At 49.1% G+C, this 25,531-nt stretch overlaps 2 protein-coding genes across 3 annotated transcripts in view; one reads left to right on the top strand and one right to left on the bottom strand.

Moving 5' to 3' along the window:
- Positions 1-6,693: 6,693 nt before the first annotated feature.
- Positions 6,694-10,045, top strand: IL9 (interleukin 9; the record flags this gene model as incomplete). The annotated part of the gene is made up of 3 exons (XM_084883899.1): positions 6,694-6,807; positions 8,379-8,510; positions 9,935-10,045. 3 exons carry the CDS (start codon positions 6,694-6,696, stop codon positions 10,043-10,045), a joined length of 357 nt encoding a protein of 118 aa, XP_084740025.1.
- A 6,319-nt stretch (positions 10,046-16,364) lies between these two features.
- SLC25A48 (solute carrier family 25 member 48) overlaps positions 16,365-25,531 on the bottom strand; it is a 46,482-nt gene continuing 37,315 nt past the window's right edge. The window contains exons 7-10 of one of the 2 annotated variants that reach the window (XM_084886516.1): positions 23,031-23,160; positions 22,689-22,728; positions 17,980-19,268; positions 16,365-17,115 (exon numbers count right to left, since the gene is read on the bottom strand). In XM_084886516.1, the coding sequence (XP_084742642.1) occupies positions 23,038-23,160 (123 nt within the window). In that variant the 3' untranslated portion in view covers positions 16,365-17,115; positions 17,980-19,268; positions 22,689-22,728; positions 23,031-23,037. Of the gene's footprint in view, positions 17,116-17,979; positions 19,269-22,105; positions 22,483-22,688; positions 22,729-23,030; positions 23,161-25,531 lie in introns of those variants that run through there. The other variant, XM_084886517.1, reaches the window with a different exon arrangement.

Genomic DNA, 25,531 nt, shown 5'->3' on the forward strand with positions numbered 1-25,531 from the left:
GCGCATCCCTCGGGGCTTGCCCATCCCATTGGTTGGGAAATACCGATCGACTTCGACATAACTATTTGATTAAGAAATTAGTACTTGAGGGTTCTCGTAATTAGTTATCTCTTGGCTATTTAGAGAAAAAGCGCAGAATGGGTTTTACTTAGAAATTTCATGCCATTTTGTGTGTGTCATTTTCTGCTGTGGCTTTCCCAGAACAATTAAACTATTTTTGTTTTATTCCTAAAGAAATAATTCATGACACATGGGTTCTTTATCACAAAATAAAAATGTCATATGTTATCTTTGGAACAAAATAAATGAGTTGAGTATTGTCATTTATTGTAAAATATGCTATCTAGACTGAATCTTGGTAAGCATCCCACTCTCCAATCTTCTTGATATTTAAAATAGTGAGTAATTAATTTCTGAGCTTGGTTTATGTTTTCTGCAGGAGGTCATTTGCATACTTACATTTTGATATTGAAAAAAATCCTAGAAGCTCAACCTCAAAAGTTGTCGCTTGCCTAGATAAACATCTGCTGTTCTAATGGTGTTTTGAACTGCTGAACTACCATTTAAATATTCTTTTTTTTTTTTCTTACAACTGAGTGGGTGGGGAAGTGGGCAAGAATTGTAGAGTCTAGTCACCTAACTCTGTCTCATCCTTTACAGCATCGGAGTTCCCACAGCGGGCAGCCTTCCTCACGCAGTTACTATCGGAACTGAAAGGGAGAAAAGGCTGAAAAGCACTTCAGCGTTCTCAAGGGGCTGGCCACAGGCATGTTTACGTGGCTCATTGCTTAATCGTTTGTGAAATGCTCTCCTTGCTCAGGTTTTTAAAATGTTGTTTCTACTTATTGTTACGGATCCATGGGAACATCTATTGGTCACTTCCTAAATAACATACATTTAAGAATCTTTAAAAAAAAAAAAAAAATTGTCATTCATTCATCTAAGCCATAATTCCTGAGCACTTCAACTAGACCTGGAAATACAGTAAGAACAAGAACCAGTTGTCATGGTGGCTGTCATGGAACTAATATCCCCCTAGGAGGGATCGATATCAAGGAAGAATCACGAAGATGGCAATGATTACTGTGGTCAGGGAGGTGACACTTGGATTGAGACCTTAAGGATGAGAATGGATGCACATGGAAGAAGTGAGGAAGAACAGTCCAGGCAGAACTTAGCAAGAACCAAGGCCTGGAGGTTGGAGTTAGAAAGAAACCACTGTGACTGGAGGGCGGTAGGGAAGGTGGAAGCAGAACATTAGCAGGGTATGCAGAGACCAGCCCAGATTCCCGATAAACTTGGCTCATTCCTGCAGAAGCATCCTGAATGGAATGCTCCCATCCTTCCATGCAGTAGGACTGGGCCACCCGCCCCCGGTTCCTGTGCAGGTGAGGGCTGGCGGTACACTGATGCTTGGAAAGGCTGGGTGGCCTGCTCAGGGAGCACCGGTGTGCCCCAATCACCTTTCCCCGCACCAGCTGGTGGGGTGGTTAGGAGGGTGGTGGCCCAAGCCCAGCTGGGCAGGCCAGAGTGTGGCCTGGGGAGAAAAAAATGTTTGCTCGCTGTTTTCCTGAGTTGAATATGTGGGGATCCTCCTAGTAAACCAGGACCTTCCGGAAATACCAGTGATGGTGGGTACCGGGCTACACCAAGACCGGACCCCTGGTTCATGTGCCATCAAGCCCTCTCCCTAGACAGCACAGAGCAGGACGGGCCTCCAGCCCTTCCGAGATGAGACAGCCGGTGATGTCAAAGCCCCTTCCTTCTATGCAGAGCCCTGAGCTGAGTGAGCAGAAGGGCAATGGAAGAAGAGACACTGACTTGGGCCGCCAACTCCTGGCTCAGCCTTCCAGGGCTTGGTTCCCATGAAGTGCTTAGAACGGTGACCGGTTTGTAATAAATGCTCAGTTAACGTTAGCGATGATCCCATTTCAAGCACTGAGTTTTCACTCTGGGTTGCACAGTGCTACGTAGTCTTTCAAGGCCGGTGCTAACCGGCATGCTTGCTGCGTTCTTGTTCTTACAGTTGATGAGATCCTCTTGAGACCCTTGTTCAAAGGAATACTTGTATAAAGATGCATTTGTGTGAGGGGCAGAATCTGGCCCCAGGTGTGAGAGACATCATTAAAATTTGGGAATAAACATCTGGAATAAAAAAGACCCCAAATAGCTGCAGCAATCCTGAGAAAGAAGAACAAAGTAGGAGGAATCTCAATGCCAGAAATCAAGCTGTATTACAAAGCCACTGTTCTCAGAAGAGCCTGGTACTGGCACAAGAACAGACATATAGATCAATGGAAGAGAATAGAGAACCCAAAATTCGACCCAAGCCACTATGCCCAATTAATATTCCACAAAAGAGGCATGAACATACAACGGAGTCAAGACAGTCTCTTCAATAAATGGTGTTGGGAAAATTGGACAGATTCATGCAAAAAAATGAAACTAGACCACTGTTGGGAGCCAGCAGAGTTGAGGCAAGCAACTCAGTCTTAAGGAAATAGAATTAAGTTCCTTCTAGCAGAAGTTATGAGGTGCCCTGAGGGCTTAGCCAGAAGATAAGATAGCCTGCAGCTTAGCATCTTCCTGCCACTTCCCCTTCCTGATCCTCCCCCCTAGATGGCCCAGCCTTGGAGTGTTGCACCTTGGAATGTCACACCGCCCCTGGCAGTTAGCCAATCCTGTGTTGCCAGTTACCAAAGACCCCCCTGCATAGGCAACCCTGCCCCCCTTTGTTTCTGCTGTATAAATACAGCCATTTCAGAGAATAAAAATCGGAGCTTGATCAGAACCTTGTCTTGCTCCCATTCTTTCGCGTTCCTTGTTTGCCTCATTCTCTTAGGTGGTTCCTGCGTGCCCCCGTTGTTGTCCCGCAGGTCGGGACAAAATGGCGCCCAACGTGGAGCGCTCCTGAGGACCGCTGACGAGAACATCTACCGGAGAAGCCCTGGCCAGGCACCCCCCAGAGTCGCCGCGAGGACCCGCGAGTGAAGACTCAGCATTGGATCGCCACGGTCACGCCCGCCGTGAGACAGATCGGAGTAAAGGTAGGTAGATGATTTTTCAAACAAGATTTCAGAACATTTCACCCCTTTTTTTGCTCGATTGTAATTATTGGTTCTCTCGGTCGATTCCTTTCTGTCCACTAATAAGCACTCACTTGCCAATCTGGGGAAGAGTGAAAGGTACCCACTTTTGGCTGTGAGAACTCCGAATCACTTGAACTAGTACCGTCTCCCGGTTTTCTTGGCCAGAATTCTCTCCAATTAGATCTACTCTTAAAACCTTGAGCTTGCTTTGAACAAAAGGTCGTCCAACCTCACAGACTCAACCATGGGGAGATCTGCGCGCCTGAGGAGGGCAAACGGGGTCTCCCTGTCTGTGAGGATCCGTGTAGGCGGATTATACCTACCGACTGTTTCACGCAAGCAAGGGAGTAAAGGGCAGAGTCGAAAAGAGAGTAATTCCGCCTGAATTCCTGGGTTGACGAGAAAATTCAAGCTGACCCGGCACGGGGTTTATATGTCCCGGAGGCTTACGGGGAGAAGGAATCTCTTAGAGAGCCATCCAATCGACCGATAATGGGGAATTCTCTAAGTTGTCATGAAATGTTCCTTGACGGTGTCAAGATTTCCCTCAGAACGCGAGGAGTAAGGGTTAAGAAAAAAGAATCTTAGAAAACGGACTCAGGGAGTCCGCTCAGGCATGAGGAATTAAGGCTAGAAAAAAAAAGGATCTTAGAAATGAAAGTGCTCTTTAGAGTGAATGTTGAAGTCTATGTGATCACAAAATAATGTTGTTTTTTGTTGAAATTAGAATCTTAGTATATGTATGGAATTTAAAATCTATAATAAGTGGAACTCCACTGCTGAAACTACCTCTGACTTAATGCCTTGTTTAAAAATTATAAGAAAACTCACAGGGAAATGCAAATCTTGGCCAAATTAGGTATTGATTATTATTTCAGAAATCCAAAAAGGAAAAAAAAAATTGAGATCTGTCTATCTTTTAAGCATGAAAAGAAATTCAGCCAGATCTGTTGCTGATGCTTCCCCTGAAGTAAGCAGAATGTGGGGGAAGGGAGAGACATGAGGTGATCCAATGTAGAAGCCCGCTCTCCTAGTATATTAAATTAACAATTTCCTTTCTTGCCATAAAAAAGTTTTAAAAATTTAGAAATGCATCTGGGATATCTGTACACGTGTAAAGAGAAAGCTAGTATAAGACTAAATGCGCGCACGTCCGATTTTGGATAAGTCTTGAACTAGCCGTAACCTTTTACAAGAGCTACAGAAATGAAAAACCCAGAACTGATTCTTTTTCCTGAGAAAAACAGCAAAAAAATCTTCTTGAAAGAAATTCAAGCTAATTCCAGCAACAAGATTCGCATTTCCATAATAAAGAATAGTTTTCAAAATGCTAGTGAACCTTATTAAAAAGTTAACTTTTAAGGCCTTCAAGAAAATAAGTAAATTTGTCTCTGTCATAGAATTTATCCAAAGTAAATACTTTAAAGATCTAAGTAGTCCAGATAACTGGCTACATCCTTTGTTGAGGGAGGAAAGGGTGAAGTCACACCGCCCCTGGCAGTTAGCCAATCCTGTGTTGCCAGTTACCAAAGACCCCCCTGCATAGGCAACCCTGCCCCCCTTTGTTTCTGCTGTATAAATACAGCCATTTCAGAGAATAAAAATCGGAGCTTGATCAGAACCTTGTCTTGCTCCCATTCTTTCGCGTTCCTTGTTTTTCTCATTCTCTTAGGTGGTTCCTGCGGGCCCCCGTTGTTGTCCCACAGGTCGGGACAGACCACCAACTTATATCATACACAAAAATAAACTCAAAATGAATAAAGGACTTAAACTTAAGAGAGGAAACCATAAAAATACTAGAGGAATCCACAGGCAGAGAAATCTCAGACATATGCCGAAAGAACTTCTTCACTGATACTGCTCCTAGGGCAATGGAAACTAAAGAGAAAAATAAACAAATGAGACTACATCAAAATAAAAAGCTTTTTCACAGCAAAAGAAACCATCAACAAAACAACAAGAAAGCCCACTGCATGGGAGAACATATTTGCCAATGTTATCACCAATAAGGGCTTCATCTCCGACGTTAACAGGGAACTCATACAACTTAACAAAAGGAAGATAAATGATCCAATTTAAAAAAAAATGGTCAACGGACCTAAATAGATGCTTCTCGAAAGAAGACAAAAGGAAGGCCAAGAGGCACATGAAAACATGCTCAAAGTTGCTTGTCATCAGAAAGATGCAAATCAAAACAACAATGCAGTACCATCTCACACCTGTCAGAATGGCTATCATCAACAAATCAGCAAATAACAAGTGTTGGCGAGGATGTGGAGAAAAAGGAACCCTTGTGCACTGCTGGTGGTAATGCAGAGTGGTGCAGCCACTGTGGAGAACAGAATGGAGTTTCCTCAAAAAAAAAAATCTAAAAATGGAACTCCCATTTGACCCAGTGATCCCACTTCTAGGAATATATCCCAAGAAACTAGAAACACCAATTAGAAAGGATATATGCCCACCTATGTTCACAGCAGCACAATTTACGATAGCTAAGATTTGGAAACAGCCCATCAGCAGATGAGTGGATTAAAAAACTGTGGTACATCTACACAATGGAATACTACGCTACAGTAAAAAAGAAGGAGTTCTTACCATTTACAACAGTGTGGATAAAACTGGAGAGCATTATGCTAATTGAAATAAGCCAGTCAGAGAAAGATAAATATCACATGATATCACTCATTTATGGAATATAATGAACAACATAAATTGATGAACAAATATAGATCCAGAGATAGAGAAACATCGATCAGACCATCAAACCTCAGAAGGAAGGTAGGGGAGGGTGTAAGGGGGAGAGATCAACCAAAGGACTTGTATGCATGTACGCAAGCCTAACCAATGGACACAGACAACAGGGGGGTGAGGGCATGAGTGGGGGGGGGGGCGATAATGGGGGAATAGGACACATATGTAACACCTTCATCAATTAAGAAAAATTTAAAAATAAAATTTGGGGATAAAGTACAGTAAGGTTGAGGTAGCAGTGACTAGACTGAGTTTGTAAAAACTGAGGTTGCAAAAACCCTGTCCCACAGAGCAGCTCAGGAAACTGTGCTCTCTCTCATCCTCCTGTCTGTCCCACCATCCTCTCCCCACCCAGCCCAGCCCCTCCTTCATCAGAACACCAGTGTCTGGCTATTATTGTATCGCATTTCCATCAAAGCGAAAGAGGGAAAATACAGCCCTGGGCTTTCGTGGAGAGTGTTTTAACTCTCACAACCAGAGGCTCTGCCTCAAAGTTTGTGTGTATGTGTGTGTGTGTGTGTGTGTGTGTGTGTGTGTGTGTGTACTAAGATCTTTAACTTTTCCTATAGCATCTCCACACCCAACCTTTTCAAAAGCTTTTTTTTTTCTTTCTTTCTAATGAATGGTATTTCCCGAGATAATGCAAAACATAGTCTTTGGCAAGTGACTCAGTTTGATATAATATGTATACCTTTTTTTTTTTTTTTTTCAATGTCAAGTGACCCAAACTTACAGAGAAAAAGTGGGCACTTGGTATCAGTTTGATGTCGGGGTTTTTCCACGTTTGTGAGGGAGCTTTAAATACGACTTGATGTGAAGGTGTCTGCAGACTGAACTCCAACTCTGTGTCAAGATGCTCCTGACTGTGGTCCTTGCCTCTGCCCTTCTCCTCGGCTCTGTGGCTGGGCAGGGCTGTTTGACCTTCGTAGGGATCAAGGACATCACGCACCTCATCGATAACCTGCAGGTGAGCGGTGGAGAGGGGCACAGTGGGAAGGGCAGCTACTGAAATGTAAGGGCATCCTTTTAGGAGAAGGAAGAGCACATCACACATCATGGGTTCTTGTCTCTCAATCTGTTTTAGAAAGATCCGCTGTCAACATGCAGCTGTAGCGGCAATGTGAGTACATGCTCTGTTAAGATCTTTTCAAGCTGATGGTAATTTCCTTATTTGGGATCTTCACTTTGAAATTACTCTTTTGCAGGTGACCAATTGTTTGTGTCTGCCCATTCCTTCTGTAAGTATAGTAAAAGCATATAATCTTGATCTCCTTCTTTTTTAAGTGTTTAAGCAAAACTAATTGCTTTACTTGGTATTTTAGATAAGCAAGTGTTACTTAATTATGGTTGTTACAGATTAGTATTTCCTTTCAAGACCAGGCTCTGGGGATTCTATATCAATATAGATTTATTTGTAGTTGGTCAGCTCTATGCTCCTTGAGAAGTTGGACCACTTTTTTTTTTAATATATATTTTATTAATTTTTTACAGAGAGGAAGAGAGAGGGATAGAGAGTTAGAACCATCAATGAGAGAGAATCATCAATCAGCTGCCTCTTGCACACCCCCTACTGGGGATGTGCCCACAACCAAGGTACATACTCTTGACCAGAATCGAACCCAGGACCTTTTAGTCCACAAGCCGATGCTCTATCTACTGAGCCAAACCAGTTTCGGCTGGGCCGCTTTTTAATATTTAAAAAAAGGATCTTGATTGTCCCTTTAAATTAGTTGTGCCAGGTGCATGGTTAAATCAAACTGGAACTGAGATGACAACAAATGATACAGCCCATATCATATTACTTCCTAATGCATCTGATGATACCTCTAAGGTTGCAAAGCAATGTAAATGAAAGGGCAACGCTTCATCTTTTCTCTGGACGCACTGTCTACCTAGCTGCTGAGGGGCCTCTGGGAGGACAGCAGCCAAGGCCGTGGGTGGGGGGAAGTGGGAAGGGCTTTTGGAAGTTCACTGGCTCCTTGAGCAGAGAGGTAGCGTGGCAGAAACTTTCTGGCTAAGGTGAGGAGGAAGTGCTTATCCAAGGGGCCCTGCTTTGCTTTCTCCGAAGCAAGGACTTCGAGAACCAGAGCTCCCGCCCCAGCTGAGGTCAGGCCCACCCGCAGCTGAGAACGGACAGGCAGCACCACGCCCGCCCCTCGTCCCAGCCGTGACGTTAGCTCCTGCAGAAACACGCTGCATTCCTGGGCACATCCCACCCGGCTGGTGTGGAGGGGCTTTTTCTTCCCTGACTTTCAAACTCACTATCGCAAGGCTGGGGACAGGCAGCATGGTTTGACAAGGAGACTGGGAACTGGCTGATCTCCATGGCCCGCAGGCCTCAGGCTCCCTCGGTGGGACATCCTGAAACTCACAGGGGTGTCGCTGCGGACAAAGGGCCTCCCCCAGAAACACCGGTCCCGGACTGGCAAGGGACGTGGTCCGTGGTCCGTTCAGGCCACGTTGGTTAAATTCAAATAGTGCCTAACGGCATTCCTTTTCTAATTTCCTCTGCTGAAACACACCCTTTCTCCTCCCCAGGACAACTGCACCACACCCTGCTTCCAGGAGGGCCTGGCCCAGATGGCCAACACCACGGTGAGAGCGAGCTTCCCCCTGGTTTTCAACCGGGTGAGGAAGACGGTCTCAGTCCTGAAGAGCAACAAGTGCCCGGTGAGTGTGCTTTCTCTCCTCGGTCCGCTGTCTCTGTGTGGACGTAATGCCACGTCTGTGTGAGTGAGAATGGATACGAGGGTGGAACTGGTAGTTCCAGGTCGAGAAGAGACCTATCAGAAAAGGAATCAGAACAACGGATTTAAGCGAGCGCTGCCTCGGACAGCCGATGTTCCCTAGCTTTAAAGACGCCTCTGTCGCCATTTCCTTCTCTCCACCTACTGCATCCTGAACAAATGCATCTGATCGTAATTAGATGCTAAAATCCAGGGAGCCCGGGCCATAGCCAGGGAACACTAACGTATCCAGAGATTCAGTTAGCTGACCTGTTAGCAACAGAATGGCAGGTGTAGCCTGCAAGTTAGAGAAGGTTTGGGGGTGGATTGGCTAAGGGGGTGTTCAAAGGAAAACTCACCCAGATCCAGGTGAAAAGTTTGCCTTTGCTCTATAGGCCCATCAGCACGTTACCTTCTGCAGCCTAGACTGGGCCCTGGAGGGCAGTGGTGGGGCGTGGGCACCTTGGGAGTTAGCATCGCCACCTGAGCTCGGAGAAGGCTGAGGACCCTTTGCTCAGCTGCCTAACGGAACACATTTCTACCACCTACAGCATGTGGTTCTAAGGGCTTACGTATACCGTTTCATTGTGTAGCTACCTTGCAGGCTTGCCAGGTTTATCACCCTCACTTTAGAGAGGAAGAAACTGAGGCTCAGCAAGGTTACCTAATTTTCCTAAGGCTACATCTGTACTAATAAAAGGGCAATATGCCAATTTGTCCTTCTGGACAAAGCCATGGTGGTGGGGGCCAAGGCAGGGAGCAGTTAGGGAGTGATCAGGCAGGTAGGCAGGCAGGTGAGCAGTTAGGAGCCAGCAGGGATGGGGCCTAAACCAGCAGTCCGACATCCCCTGAGGGATCCCAGATTGGAGTGGGTACAGGCTGGGCTGAGGGACCCCCTCCCCCATGCATGAATTTCGGGCACCAGGCCTCTAGTAATTTAATAAGTGGCAAAGCTGAGATTAGAATTCTGGTCAATGTGACCTCAAGGCCCTGCCCTTTACCACTGTGCTATGAATCACCTTGAAAGGACAACCCAAAAGGACAGTAACAAAATTGTTGGCCCCAAAGAGTCCCAAGAAAAGGTTTTCCCTAATAGATTTAGGACTATTTTATAGGGTGTGTGTGTGTGTGTGTGTGTGTGTGTGTGTATCCTGAAATCTTACCACAAAGTCAGCTACCTGCGTGTCTACACAAAATGCTAGCCTGGGCCTCCCCATCCATTTGCTCTGTTCTCAAGCTCCCTGCTGCCTGCCCAGCCTCTGCCCTAGGAACCCCCTCCCCTCAGCAGGTCCTGGGCAGGGCAGCTCCTGGGCTGCTGGTTCCATGCTGCTATAGTCACTCAGTCTTTGTTCACTTTCATCCCCACAGAATTTCTCCTGTGAGCAGCCATGCAACCAAACCACTACGGGCAACACACTGACGTTTCTCAGCAGCCTCCTGGGAGTTTTCCAGAAGGAAAGGATGAGAGGCAGAGCATAGAGATAAAATAGTATTTATTCTATTTATTAAAAGCCTCCTCTTTAAGTTGTTGCAATTTAAAAATTAAGTAAGCCACGCTAAATCAAAATCAATTGTTATATTTTTTTATACTTAAAAATATATGTTTGTTTAAAATTTTATATCTTTATTTTGGAATAAATATATATGGGGGGAAAAACCATCTGGTCTCCAGGTGCTGATTCCCACCTTGCTGCTCAGAACAAAGAGCAACAAGCTCTGCCAAAGGGCTGAATGGCTGGGGGGGGGTGGGGGGGGGGAGCCTTGGGTGGACCTGAGCACTGCTGCTGGGCATGCCGAGGCGCCCTCTGTGGGTCCTGGGGGAGGGAGGTTTAGGCATCGCCAAGAGTTTGGGGCCCTGAGAGACTAAGTTGGGTGAAGCTAGCGGTTTGGCAAGCCCAGAAGTGGGGAGAGCACTCAAGAATGTGGGCATGTTTACTCACAGAAAGTGCTGGGGCCGAGCCAGGAGCAAGACATGGAGCAGGCGCTGGGTCAGAGCACAAACCAGAGGAACCCTGGGATCCATACAGCGGGCCCCATAAACACCTCCAGCGAGCACCTCCATGGCCAGGCAGTGCCTGGCTGGGTGCAGAGGAACTGGGGTGGTCTGACGTCAGAACGGCCCCCTCCCCTGCAGGCCGAAGGCTTCAAGCTTGGGAAGCGCTTAGGGGCACCTAGGATGGAGGTGTTTTCCTGGGCACTGTCAGGAGCAGAAGTGCTTCCCTCCCTGTTGGGCTAGACTTCTTGGGAACTTTGGGCCACACTGACATGGGACGTTTAGAGCACCGAGAGACAATTTCTCCAGGGGCTTTGCTCAGCTTTTCTTTTCAATCAACTACAACCTCCACCACATCCCATGTGACCTGCACTGCAAGCAGCCCCTGGCCAAAGTGAGGCTCTCTGAGGAGCTAAATGGCCGGGTCCCTGGGGCTGTGAGGAGGGCAGGCACAAGCTTGCCCCCAACCCCTCTCCTGCAGCCCAGCCCCTCCCACAGAGAATGAAAAAGGAGTTTTAGCAAAGGAGGCCCATGTCAGGGGAGTGTTTTGTTATCTTCTTGGGGACAGAAATGGTGGGTCCATGATGATAGTCCATCATGCTTTTTTAAATCTTAGTTTGGACTGAAAGATACATTTCTCAGCGATGAGCTTGCAGGGGTGTGTGTGTCAAAGGTAACAAGTTGGATTTCTAAGTTTAGAGGCACCTCTGGGTGAGCCTTCATCCTGCCTCGGGGCTCAAGGCCACCCAGCATTTTGCAGGGGACACAGACCTTAAGACGAATAGACCATCGTCACAGTTTGTTGACCCACCTGCTTCTCTCGAGAAGTGAAAACGTTGTGTGGCAGTGGTGGGTGGGACACAAGTTCTAGCAAGGTTTCTGGGTGTGGGAATTGGTGTTTACTAGGCTCTCCCAGCATCTGCTCTGTGGTTCCTTCCCTGAGATTGAGCATTCTGTCCTCGGCGCCCTCCCCTTCACGCACGGTGACCCCTGCATGCAGTACCCAGAGGGCTGTCCTGCCTGTCTCCCTAGCTTGGTTGTGGATTCCCACGGACAAGCTGAGGAAAGGATCTATCAAACAATACATTTATTAGCATTTGTTAATACTGGCTTGTAATATTAAGCACTTACTCTAAGCATGCCTCCTCTCAGTCAGCCCCCCAATGGCTGTGCGGGTGCGCGTTGTGATTCCTGTGAGACAGAGAGGGAAACAGAGGCTCAGAGAGGGAAAGGGAGGCTCACAGAGGAGGGATGATCTCCCCAGGCCCAGCTGGGCAGCGTTAGACCCCAGTCCGCCCCAGCTGTCTCTGATTTGCAAAACCCTTGCATTTCCCGTCTCTCCTACTCTGTGAATACCAGCTGCCTATGCTGTGCTCCCTGACTGGAGTCTGAGGGTAAAAGAGATTTAAAATAACAGGAGCCAAACAAACAAACAAATAAATAAATAAATGAATGAATAAATAAATAAATAAATAAATAAATAAATAAATAAATAACAGGAGCCCACACGCCCGTCTCCAAAAACCTGGGGCCCAGGTAGTCTTCAGCAGGGAGACGGCTTAGCCCGTTTAGGAAGGAAATACCCAGTGCACTCGTCCTATGTTAGGTAACACCCAGAGCAGGGCCGGGCGGGATTCCGTAATGAAAGCCATTAATATCCTGCAGCAAACACAGGAGCTGCCGCATGAGGTGATCAGGTTTGGCAGCCAAATGAGCCTGGACAAACGCTGGGCTGTGGGGGTTGTTTGGACTCAGAATTGTGCTGAGGGCTGAGGGCCCTTCTCCGCCCGGCTCTGCCCCCTCACACAGGGCTCTGCCCCCTCGCAGAGGGCTCTCCCGGGCTTACCTGGGCTGCCGGGCTGGGCGTCTCCAGGAGGGACACAGGCTTCCGGCAGCTACCGATGGCCGGCCACGTGGGTCGGGCCGTGCTGCAGGGCCTTCTCTCCTCTCCTCCCCTCCCCTCCCTCTGGGTTTGCTGAGTGACTGTCCCAGACGCAGCTGTGTCGCGTTACGCAATGTGGTTTGCAGGCCGCAGTCTCGGCTTCCTCCCCCTGTAAGCACACCCACACTGAGATCACGGCGGGGGCAGATGCCGGCGATTGGGCTCAGAATAAGCCTGGGAGCACAATCGCCGCCCGGAGAGGTGGGCAAAGACATGAGCTGCACCCCGCGGCCACAGGGTCACCCCCAGCGGGGCTTGGTGGTTTCCCTGGGCTTTCCCGCAGGACCCACCCCTGCCGCAGCCTTAAAGCCGGCTTCTCTTCCGTGGGGTCTGGGTGAGGTGCCTCCCCTCCTCCCTGTGCCCTGAGTGCTGCGATTTCTCTAGAAGGAGAACTCACATTTAGGGAGCTAAACTTTACTGTTATGAGGCACTGTGCACAGCATGCTTTCCGGAATGTATAATTGGATCTTTACCACCCCTCACCACCCCCCGCCTCAGATATATATGTAATTATTTCATATAATTGTTCCCAGTGCACAAAGGAGGAAACTGAGGCCCAGAGAGGTTACACAACTTGCCTGGGGCGCACTGCTTACAAGTGGTCAAGCCAAGGTCCTTGCTCAGGTAGCAGACTCTAGAGCAGTGGTTCTCAACCTTTCTCAATATAGTTCCTCATGTTCGAGACCCACAGGTTGAGAACCGCTAGCAGCGTCGCCTAAGACCATCAGAAAACACGGATATTTACATTATGATTAACAGTAGCAGAATTACAGTTATGAAGTAGCAACAATAATAATGTTATGGTTGGGGGTCACCACAACACAAGGAACTGTATTAAAGGGCCGCAGCATTAGGATGGTTGAGAACCAGGGCCCTAGAGCCAACTCCTCAATCTGACCAGCAGGGGATCGCAGCTCTCTGCATGTCAGCCACCTTGTCCATGTTGCTAGGACCCGGGCTAAGTTGTTTCCAAAAGAGATTCCTGACCAGGCCACACCACTGCTGGCAAAGCCACACCCCGATGCTGCTGGCCTTGAGTTGACCAGTCCCCGTGCCTCTGTTTCTCTATCTTCCCACCCATCCAGTTTGAAACGGGACAATATTGTAAAGGCTCAACCCTGTGGTTCCTTCTCACTCCCCGCCCGCCCCCCCCCCCCCCTCCGAGACCAAGACCTCTCTTCTCTGAAGGGAGCCCTCAGCAGAAATACAGAGACCATTCGCCCATGTAAAGTGGCTAATTCAGTGGCCTTTCCTATGGTCTCGGGGTTGGGCAACCGTCACCACAATCTAATTTGAGAACATTTCACCACCCCTAGAAGAAACCCTGTACACATCTGCAGCCATTTCCTATGCTTTGACATTTCATTCACGATGTGGCAGGTATTGATGCTGACCTTCAGTACTGTCAAATTATATTCTATTTTATGGATATGCTGCATTTTATTTGCCCATTTATCAGTTGATGGGCATTTGGGATGATTCCACCTTTTGGCCATTATGAATAGTGCTGTTATGAACATTCATGTAAGGGTTTTTGTGAGGACATAGGTTTTCACTTCTCCTGGGCTTACATCTAAGAGTGGAGTCGCTGGGTCACATGGTAATTCCCGCTTAACTTTTGGAGGAACTGCCCAACTGTTTTCCAAAGTGGCTGCACCATTTCATATTTCCACCAGCAATGCATGAGGTCTCCAGCTTCTCCACATCCTTAGCAATACTTGTTATCTATCGTTTTCATCGTAGCCATCCCAGTCCAATTATCTCGCTGTGAATTTATTTTCCTAATAACTAGTGTTGCATCTTTTGACGCATCTGTTTGTGTGCTCCTTGGTCACTTACATTTCTCCCTTAGAGAAATGTCTCATCAAACACCTGGACCAGAGAGGGGCATGGGTGTGTCAGGGGGCACAGCAGAGAGGCCCTGGGTGGCAGAGATGGCATCATGGGCCACGTGGCCAGGGCCAAAGGGGAATGAAGACGCTTCCACAGAAGCCACCGCGGAGGAAAGGCCAGGACGTAGGACTACGAGGGGGGGGTGCCAGGATTGGGGATGTGTCTCCCAAGAGACAGAAGCTTCTCCTATACCCCAAACCCCCAAATCTAACTAGGGATGGGAGGAGAAGGGGAGAATCCTGAACTGGCTGCGTTTCACTTGTGATTTTGGAATTTTATCCTGAAATGGCAAAATCACTTTTTCTGCCATCACGTAGAATGGATGTTTGAAAAAACACTAAATTTAGTTCATTTGTTTTGTACGCACCTGAAGCCGTGGTGAGTCACTCAGCAAACACCAATAAAGCAGGCAGGGAGCGCCAGGTGCTGACCTGGGCACAACAGTGATGGGGCAGCACCCTCCGAGTCTGCAGGCGTGTGGGGGAGAGAGACTGGCCTTCGCTGCCGGGAGGCAGAGGGGCAGGGCACCGGGGTGGGTCTTGTGACTGGCAGGGGTGACTGGGCCCAGAGAATACTGGCCCTTCCTCACTCTCAGCTGGGGGGGCAGTATCCTGTAGATGGCTTTTCTGGGTCCGAGGTGCTTATGGGTTGAACACCTCTGCTGGACAAAAGTTCCCTGGAGATTTCTTTGATGTCGGTCTGAGAGAGGGACCAGAACCCTAAAGGACCCGAATCAATGACTCGTCAGACACCCTGAGCACAGAAGGGCCATATCAGCATTCTGCAAGCACCCCTCCCCAAGTACGCATATTAGATGTTCACACATCGGTCCAAAGGCCTAGGAGCCAGGCATCGGGAGCTCTGGGGGTTCACCTGCAGAGACAAGGCCCAGGAAGCACCGCTGCAGCCATCCTGTGTAGCCCCCTGAAAAATGCAAACACCCCAGATGTACAGAGAGGAAGGCAGGCCAAGAAAAATCACAGGGACCTTCCCCCTCCCTCTCCAACGGTCCTCTAACCCCTATGTTTTGCACTTTAGAGTTTAGAAAACCACTTTTGCACTTGATTCTTATTGAAGCCTGGAAGGTAAGTGGGGGTACTCTATGGTCATTTTACAGATGAGGAAACTGAGGAGCAGCAGAGGCAAAAGCTTGCCAAGGCCACGCAGCTAGCTGATGACAGACCTGGAACTAGAACCGAAGGCCAAGGTCTCCCTAGTCTGAGGTTCGTTCCACAGAGAAGTAAAAAAACAATAAGGGAGGCAGGAGACCCCAAACACAGGAAGAGTAGTTATAGGGCCCAGACGCTCTCATCACTGAGGCCAGGGTCACAAGCCAACAGAAGCCTATGCCTGTGCAGGATTTAGTTGACCTCTGCTGCCACCAAGTGGTGATTCTGCCGCTTACCAGCCAGGAAAGCCTTTGTGTGACATTTTTTTTGTGTGTGTGTGTGTGTGTGTGTGTGTGTGTGTGTGTGTGTGTGTGTAGCACCTGCTCAAAGGAGCCCTGGGGTCCAAACAGTTTTCATATAACAGAAGATGGTAACTGTCCTCTCCACTCTCATTTCACACGAGTGTGCCATGGAGCTTTCCGTAGCCTACGCGGCGACTGACATCACAACGGATTGAAAGCAGAAGCCTATGGGGATCTGCCTGTCCTCTAGGTAAGCCAGAAGTTAGGGAGATTTGCAAAAACGTAACAGTGCAACTCTTCCATTGTCTATTTTTTGGGGAAAGCATAGCTATTTTCATAAAAATGTTATTATTTTAACACGTAATAGGGTTATTACGCTTTATATAAGTATTTTTAAAATTCTCTTTTAATTTCTGGTGTTACAATCTGCATAAACAAAAGTTCTCTGTAATTTTGAAGAATGAATGGGACTGCTGTTGAGAACTGCTGTTATATAGTGTCAACTGGTGGTTGTTGGCACCAATTCAATGCCAACAAGAATGCCCTTTGGGGATGCAGTGAAGAAGGAAACTTTATTTGGTGCAAACACGGCTGTGGAACAGCTGAATGGGGATACAGCACGGCTGTGAAAACAGCACAGCTACAGAACAGCTCTGGGCCAGGGGTCCTGGGACCAGGCCCCTCTCCCGCTAGACAGCTCTGCTCTGCTCCTCGCTGGTCTGCTTCACTCTGCTCTGGTGAAGCTTTGGTGTTTCAGCTCAGCCAGGGAGATGACACTTCATTCCTTTATTTTCTTTTTCTTTCTTTGATTTTTTAAAATTTTTTTGAAAGAGAAACATCAAATTTTTTGTTCCACTTATTTATACATTCATTGGTTGATTCTTGTACGTGCCCTGGCTGGGGATGGAACCCATGACGTACAGGGAACAATGCTCCCACCAACTGAACCACCCAGCCAGGCCCCCAGCTTCATTCTTATGGGGACAGAAATCCCTGCCCATGGTCCCTGATTTGTCTGTCTCATGCAAATGAGGGCTCCAAATCCTTGCAGTTTGATTGGCCCAAAAGGCAATGTCCTGATTGGTTAAAATAGTCACTCTGACTGGTCACAGCTGTGCAAATGAGCCTCCCCTTCCCTCTCTGATTGGTTTGGGAAAGCCTCAATCCTACTGGTTGAATAGAATTTCAGGAAACCTTTGTGAGGGCTGGCTCCGACGGCAGGAACACAGTGCAGGCAGGCAGTTTAGCACAGGCTTCTCTGTGAAGTGCAGTTAGCATGACAGGCTCCAGGCAGGAATGGCTGCTACGCTCTGTTTTTTGTTTTGTTTTTAAATATGAGCCCAGTTCATCACCTGGAGCCCTTCTTTGTAGCTGCCTTCCCCACCGCCTCAGGGCTCACACGAGTAATGGTAATTGTTCCTTTTCCTCCGATAACAGGAATGCTCCCTGTTCATGGAGGTCAGGGTGTCCAGGCTAAAGAAAAGCAGAGGCAGTCAGCCTGGAGGGTGGTGGTCAGACAGGAGCTGATGCCGTGGGTTTGATGGATACTTACTCATTCCTTCAACAAACATTTAAATGCCCACACGTGCATTGGATGGGATGGGAAAGCTGTTGGAAGTACAGGGATCCTGGGCCAGAGCAGTAAGAGGTGGATCTGGAAGAGCAGCTCTGACGGGGATTGCCAAAGGCCTTCACTGACAGGTCAGGACTCTGTACATCACACAGGTGCCCCGGCAGCTTTCTCTTTTCCACTAGGAAATGCGGTTCCAGGGCTGGACAGCAGGGAGCAGTGTGGCCTCAGGATTATCAGATGGAACTGGCAGTCCCGCTGTCAGCAGGAGCTCGGGTACATGGGAGCCTGTTTCTCCATCTGTGAACTTGGTCAGCAAGGCCTCTTTCTATTTACCTCCTCCTCTCAGGAGCGGATCAGAGAAACTGCAGAGGATTCTGACCCTGGAGAAGGTTGTTCCTTGGATCTCAGCCTTATCAGGGCGTCCAGCAGAGGCCCTCGCTGGCCTTGTGAACACACCACCACTTCCAAACAAACCGGGCACCCGGGACCAGCACCGGGAACGGACCAGACAGTGGACATCTCTTCACCAGCGTCCACGGGGCCTGCCCAGGACCAGGGGTGCTGGGTGGGCAGACCCACCTGTCCTGTCAGTAGAGCATACCCCAGAATGGAAGTGCTGCTGTCCCTGACACAAAGGACAGAGTCTGCACGTAGTAGGTGCTCAATGAATGCTTGATGACTGGTGGAGGGATGGAGAGTTGGACTGCAGCCTGTAGATCTGCCCGAGGGACACACACACACACACACACACACACACACACACACCCATTGCCAGGGGCTGGGAGGCAGGAAGATCAAGGAGGGCACACTGAGTGTTTATTTCAAGGAGGGAACCCTTTGCTGAAGCATCAGGATAAACAATGAGGCTGAACACCTTCAACTTGCTTATGCCTGAGAGGTGCTGTGCCTTGGTGCTGGGTCTGGTAGGGCAGGGAATTTGCAGAGACATCTCTGAATTGCTCAAAGGGTTGGAAAGGAGGAGGGAAATCATGGAGAAGGGGGAGAGAAAAGAAATCTAAGGATATTTTCACCACTGGTTTTAAGCCAGGAATGGCAAGTAGATTCCTTCTGACTGGCGGGTGGTGGCTGCTCAGGCACTGTGCTGAGGAGGACTCTGAAGCTGCCTCCAGCTCCACAGCGGAGGCTCTCTGCCTGGTTAAAGATGCCTGTTGTCGGCACAAAAACTGGGAGTGACATCACTCACACGAGCAATGGCCTCCCCACATGGCTCCAGTGAGAAACACAATTTAGAATCATGACATCATTCTGGAAACCGGGCTGTGGACAAAGCATTTTATTTTGCCTCATTTTGTTCTCCATGTGAAAAGAAGGCCCCGAGAATGCCCACCCCACCTGCACTCAGGGCCCCGCTTTTGGAGTGCAGGCTGCGTGGGGAGAGTGCCCGCAGGGCTTCCTCTCACTCCGTGGCCCCTTCCCCCGCTGCCCCCTCCCTGCCCTCTGTAGGCAGCTGGGAAAAGGGAAGTGAGACTTCTCACCTGCGTGGAGTGGCCTCTTCACTGGTGACATCTACAGGGGTCTAAACAGAGGGAAGAAGAGGATGGCCTGTGTCTCTTGGAAGCCAGGCAGAAGCATCTGATACAGAAATGACCTGAAGAAGTTTTCATTATTTTTATTTGGAAACTTAGAGACAACTCCAGCGCCTCTGTGAACTTCCCGTGAGTTTACAGCAGTCGTGGGAAGCAGGTCTATGTCGCCCCAGTTTCTGCCGGGTACCAGTGCAGATAAAAAATAGTGGCGATCTATCAATGGTCCGGCTGGGAGGGGAGGAGCAGAGTGCTTGCAATTGGAGGGAAGGGGTTTGGTTCGGAGGTTCTGGAGAGGCCTCGCCCTGCAGGGAATGAGGCCCTGGTCCATGACACCACCATGGCCCTGGGGGAGAAGGAGGAAAGGTAAGGTTTTCATGCAACCAGTCAGCAAGATCTAACAGTCAAACCACCCACTCAGAGCTGCTTGGGTGAAGCAACCACTGGCAAAAATTCACCATGAGAACAGGCCAGTGGGAGGCTAAGAGGTTGTCTAGGTTACTGTCAAACCTTGATTCTCTGTACCGAACATCTCCCATCTCCAACAGTTGGCTTCTCAACCTGACAACCCTTTTGTGCTATACCTGTATGGTCAGTCAGACATTGCTTAGGTGAATAACAAAAGATAGAATGCGTGACTATGAGTCAGTTTATTGCTAAACTGCACGTTAACTTCTCAGGAAATTGTGCTGTGACTATTTGTGCTGTGTGTTTTGTTGCTGCTTATTATTATTAAAATTTAATTTTTACTGTACATTTCACATCCTTTTTGTTTTAAAGTGTTTATAGATTAAACAGTACATTAGGCATGTGCTGTATGTAATATATACTGAGAGTATGATGCTGAGTAAAATAAGCCAGTCAGAGAGAGACAAATATCACATGATCTTACTTATAAGTGGAATCTAATGAATATAATAAACTGATGAACAAAATAGACCCATAAACATGGAGGTATGCAACACTGATACATGGGGGGGGAGTGGGGGGGGAAGGGCAGGAGGAGATGGAAAGAGATTAGCCAAAGGACTCATATACATATATGCATAACCAACGAGCACAGACCATAGTGTGGTGAAGGCCTGGGGTGTGGTAAGGGTGGGTGGGGTGGGGGGGTAAAGGGGAGAAAAATTGGGAGAAAATTTTAAAGAAAGGAAGATTAAAGCGGAATCATTTGGGGGTCTGGAATGGATTAATTCTATTTACATGATTTCTAGTGGGGAAAAAAGACTCAGTTTTCAAACAGCCTTCCAGAATGAATTAAGTTTGAGAACCAGAGTTCCACTATATTTGCATATTTTTTAAAAAATGGGTGGGAGAGAGACTGTATCTATTTCCCTTGAAAATGAATTTTCCTGACATCGAAAGTAGACCGATGAGGTTTGGAGCACGAAAGTCATGGCAGGGGCAGAACAGCATTATTTCTGGAAGGTTCTGGAGGTGGGGGATCCAGGTGGACAGGTAGGAGTGGTGCACTGGGTTCACAGGCCTCAGACAAGCCCAAGAACTGACCGCTGACCAGTGGCCGGGCCCCCTTCCTATCACCGAAGGTCATCTCCCTCGCATAGCCTGACTCGGTTTCCCCATGTGAACAGATAGAACCACATCACGAAACCACCACTTCAGGTGGCTTTCACGTGGGTGCAAATGGTCCGTGGGTCACTCTTGTGTTGACCCGGAGAGAGCTAACTGAGCAGGCGGGTGAAAAGGAATGTGGGAGCAGGGGAGCACTCTGCATCTGGTTGTTAGATGGAAAAATCGTACACCTACGGATGAGGACACTGCGGGGAGGGGGGGGAGGGAAGGAAGGTAAGGGCAGAGGGTGGGGTGGGAACTGGGTGGAGGGGAGCTATGGCGGGGGGGGGAGGAACAATTGTAATCATCTGGTTGTTAGATGGAGGCTGATGCTGACTGGCACTGCTGTGTCCTGCAGGCACTGGAAAGCAATTCCATGGATCCCCACTCCTGCCCTGGGCACTTTTGAGATGGTCACCATCCGACTTCCCTAGTTCTCCAATGTCATCATCTCACCGTCTCCAGTTTAGACTAGGAGGGAGGGAGGGAGGCACTGGTTTCCATGTGCTTGAAGCATGGATGCTACCCTGGCCTGAACCATGACTGGCCCGAGATCTCAGAGCTGGGGAGTGAATTCAAAGCCACGACCTGTGAGAGGGTCTTGGTGTTCTTGGGTCAGAGCAGGAAGTTGGTCTCCTGGGGTGAGGCTTGTTTAAGATGGGGCTCCAGAAAACTCTCTGGGACACCCTCCCCCCAGTTCCTGCCACCCGTCTCCTCCCACCCCTGCAGACATCTGTGCCCTGGATGATCAGAGCACTTTCAGGAAGAAATTCTTCCAGTCGGGGTGGTCACTGGCCCGAATGGCCGAGTCCAGAACAATCGGGGTTTGGTGTGCTAGAAACTCCTTCCTTCCTCCTGAAGCAGCCCATCACCAGGGTGGTCACAGTGACAGACTGCGACAGCTCCGGCCAGCATCCAGCCAGACTGGGATCGGCCAGGCCTTGGCATTAAACCACCTTGCGGCTGAAGACTTAAGGGCATGGGAGAACAATCCTGGACTATTAAACAGGAGAGATTATAAAACATCGTGGGAAGTAGGATCCCATTTTGGGGCTACACATAAAAAACACAGAAAATAATAGAAAGGTCTTGGAATGAAGGGTTTTTGTTGCTGTTCTTTCAGTTTATTTCTTTTTTCTAGTTTTCTAGAAATAAAATGCATTGATTTTATTATAGGACTTTTATTTTTTAAAGGGGGGAATGGCCCATATCTGAGCAAAGCTTTAAGAACCAGACCTCCCTCCTCTGCCTTGGACATACCCTAGTACAGTAACTTGTCACCCAAGATGTTTAATTATGCGAAAGGCATTGCTGCTCTCTTCCTTTTATAAGAGGGGGGAAAGCCAGGGAAGCTGTGAATGTGGTGCTTCAGGAAAGAGCTGAAAGCATTGGCTCTAAAGCCCATGTCCAGGGCAATCCCTGGCTTCCTCTAGCCAGCTCCATCTGCCCTGTCCTCCCCCGGCCTGTCCAGGCATCCCATAGGTCTCAGCTTCCTCAAGGGAGGTTTGCTAGACCGTCCTAATGAAGACCATCCTTCCTGAGAGAACCTGCAGTCACCACAGCCAAAGCAAACCTGTTTCTGGGCAACTAGAAAAGCCAGCCACTCACCTCCTCAGACTCACTTTGTCTCTGAGCTCTGCGAGGGACCGGTTTGGGCCAGGGGAGGAGAAACAAGAGAGGAGAAGGAGAGAAAGAACTGAGAAGATAGTGAAGGTTGATCTTCCAGCCACTTGGTGATATTTGTGAGTGGCCATTCATGTGTCAAGCTCTGTGAGGAGACACAGGCCATCGAGGTGAAATAACAGTCACAGTTCTTCTGGGACTTTCACGCTGGCTGGGAGTGAGGAAAATCACCAGGCAGTTACCATGCAGGGGGAGGTGGTAGGGGCTGAGCAGGGGTTGTGGGAGGGAGCCGATAGTGGGCACAACTCCTGGCTGAGGCATCAGGGCAAGCTTCCTGGAGGAGGAGACTTCTAAACCAAGACCTGGATGACAAAGAGTTGATGAGCCAAGAACCATGGGAAAAGTGTGAAAACAGCTTGGGGACAGGGACAGCATTGCACAGTCACAGAAATAAGAGTGAGAATAGTTTACAGAGGATGGTGGTGTGGACGAGGTGGTTAAGGACTGGTGCTTTACCTAGTGGGTAATGGGGAGCCATTGAAGGCATTTGAGCAAGGGAGTCTCTTACTCAGATTTCTGTTTTTAGATGTTCTGGGCCAGTGATCTTTCTGCAATAAAGAAAGGAGAAGGAAAGGGTATGTGTGTGGGGGTGGGGGGTGGGGAAGGTGAGGGGGCGTGAGGAAATGGGGCAGAGGCTGTCCCCTAGAGTTCTGGGAGCCTGCTGGTGGCTCTCAGACTCAGGCGGTGAGTTCAGTTGGAAGATGGGAAAATGGTGCCCGTGTGACAGGGGTGGGTACCCTGGTTTGAGTCCTCACTTCTGAGGATTAACACAGATTAGGCAGGAAACCAATGCAGGGAGACATTTTCATGGCTAAGAAGAGAGTTTCAAGCTCTGGGAGGCGCAACTGACCTGGCGCTCAGGGGCTGGTCACCGGGAAGTCCCCTCTGAAGGCCCGCAACGAGAGCTCGTACCCCAGGAACATGGCTGCGCTCATGGGGAAGCCACGCACAGCGTTCACCGTGATGCCTCTGAAAAACACCTGTGACAGGGGACGGCATTATCACCGGGGCGAGCGCACCTCTGCAGGAACACAGCGAGGGTAGGGGGGCGGGGCTGGTGGTGATGGCCGCTCAGGCCTGTCTTGGGCTGGGCCCTGCAGAGCCCACAGCACCTGTGCTGCCTGGGATGCCCAGCCATGCCCTGCCCTGACCCGGGTCATGTCAGATGGCACTTCTCCTGCAGGCCTGGCCCACGTGCACTGTGACAAAACTGTTGAGTCCTGTGAACACCACGCCTCCTTGCTTAATTGCTGCCCTCTCTTGTGAGCACACACATACACACATGCACACACATGCGTGTGCACATATGATTTTCAGGAATCTAGAAGTCAGAACTCCCTCCTCCTCTTTGCAATGGTGGACAGAGCACCAGCTCCAACCAATACAGCGACAGGTGCTTCCTGGCACATCCCCAGGGACCAGTGGGGAGAACTCAGGCCGTGTGAAGAGGGCAGACACAGAGTTGAGGCACAGTTGTGCCATTTAGTAGCCGTGTTATTTCGGCAAGTGGAAGCCTCTGGAATCTTAATTTTCCAACAGTAAAAGGGGGGTGATCATGCTACTGACCTGATACAGTTGATGAGGGAATAAAAGAGATGACTGCTGTGGAGGACAGACTCAGTGTTGACTAGCACATTACCATCCTTGTGATCTAAAGTCATTGCTTTGGACAGAGTGGCACCCAACCTCGATCACTTGTGTGAGTGCCTCGGGGAGGTGGCCTGTTGATGAGCCGCTAGCCTTGGCCTTAATACAAGTGGACTGTTTGCCTTCCCTCCCAGGGAATACGATAAGGTGCTTTCCCTCCTCCCCGAATCCTCTTGCCTGGTGCAAGAAGACACTAATCAATGTGACCTAATTCCAGCCCTTGGAAAGTTTATAACCTACTAAAGGAGCTAAGCCCCACTCAGGAATAATTACAACATAATGTAGAACGTGATGAGAATAGATAAGGGCTTTGGTGAGTAGTGGGGTAGAGAGGAACTGTCCTTAAATGTCCTCCCTGGACAAAACATCTAAAGGCAAATTCCTATCCAAGCATAAATGACCTGGTAACTGTCAGGCATAAGATGCAACTCTGTTAACTGACTCCTGTATAATTTACTATGTTTATGAGTTAGGGCTGGTATTGTAATTTTAGGGAAGTGGAAATCCAGCCCTTTGCATTCCCTGTTTGCTTAGTCGGGCACTGTGGTGTCAGGTTAGGTGTAGGCCACTGACAGGGGACCTTCCTTCAGGAGCGGTGCCTGCGTCTTGCCACTCCGTGGCAGCCCGGGAGACGCAACTGGAAGGAAGGGGAGAGAGGGCCTTATGAATTTGGCAAGTCTGGGTCCTGGGGGAAGGGAGCTGATAGACAGGATCCAAGAGGTGAGCAAGTGGCTCCTCCAAACCTTGGAGCAATTCAGGTAGGGGCAATGGGGATCCTTGCGACATTAGCTCTCCTTTTTCATGTGTAACCTCTCTGGAATTCCACAGGCTCACCCTGAGTGACTGAATAACAGCCAGAAACTGGGTCAGGCTCTGGAGGGAAATTCCTTGCTAGGTGCCTCAGAGGCTCCCCTGCAAGGCAAGCCAGGCAGATCCTCCTGTCCCACAGCACTGGGCCCTGCAGGAGCCCTAGGCCACTTTAGACAGACAGACAGACAGACACTCCTCCCTCCAACAGCTGCAGCCGCTCTGCCTCTGCTCTGCGAGGCTGAAAGGTGGCTAACAAAATGCACACCTCTGACTTCCACTGTGGCTCTCAGAACACAGAAAACACGGCTCTGAGTGGTTCCTCACGAAGCCTCAATGGCTCCCCACTGCCCAAGGTCAAGAGAACACCCTTCCCTGGCCTCTCAGGACCCACACCCTCTGTTCCTGCTCTTTCCCTGGACTGCCTCTTACACCTCGCACCTGTCACTCTGGACAGTCTAAAAGCCCGTCATTCCTCCTAAGGGAACACCTCTCTTCACCGCTGGGCCTCTGCTGGAATGCTCCCAAGTCTGGCTATGCCCTCTAGTAGTCCTCCCAGGCCACCCATGGTGGATGATGGTGCAGTGCCTTCTGTGCACTCATCTCTCTGCCATCACGGCACTTCTCATACCCCTGACAATGGCCTGTGACTGGCCCATCCTTTCATTAAGAATCCCAGTAAAGGAAGTGGGAGCAGGGCTGTGTGTATGGCTCATCTCCAAACCCTCGGCGCCTGTACTGTGCTTGGCCTAGAGGACCCTCTATAGCAGCAGTCGCCAACCTTTTTGACCTCATGGACCACCAGTAGTCTATGGACCACCAGCTGCCGACTGCTACTCTATAGATCGTATTAAATGAATCAATGGATGAATGGATGGATGGATGAGAGGAAGGAAG

Source organism: Pipistrellus hanaki (assembly GCF_964339955.1).
Source record: "Pipistrellus hanaki genome assembly, chromosome: 5".
Classification (NCBI taxonomy): Eukaryota; Metazoa; Chordata; class Mammalia; order Chiroptera; family Vespertilionidae; genus Pipistrellus; species Pipistrellus hanaki.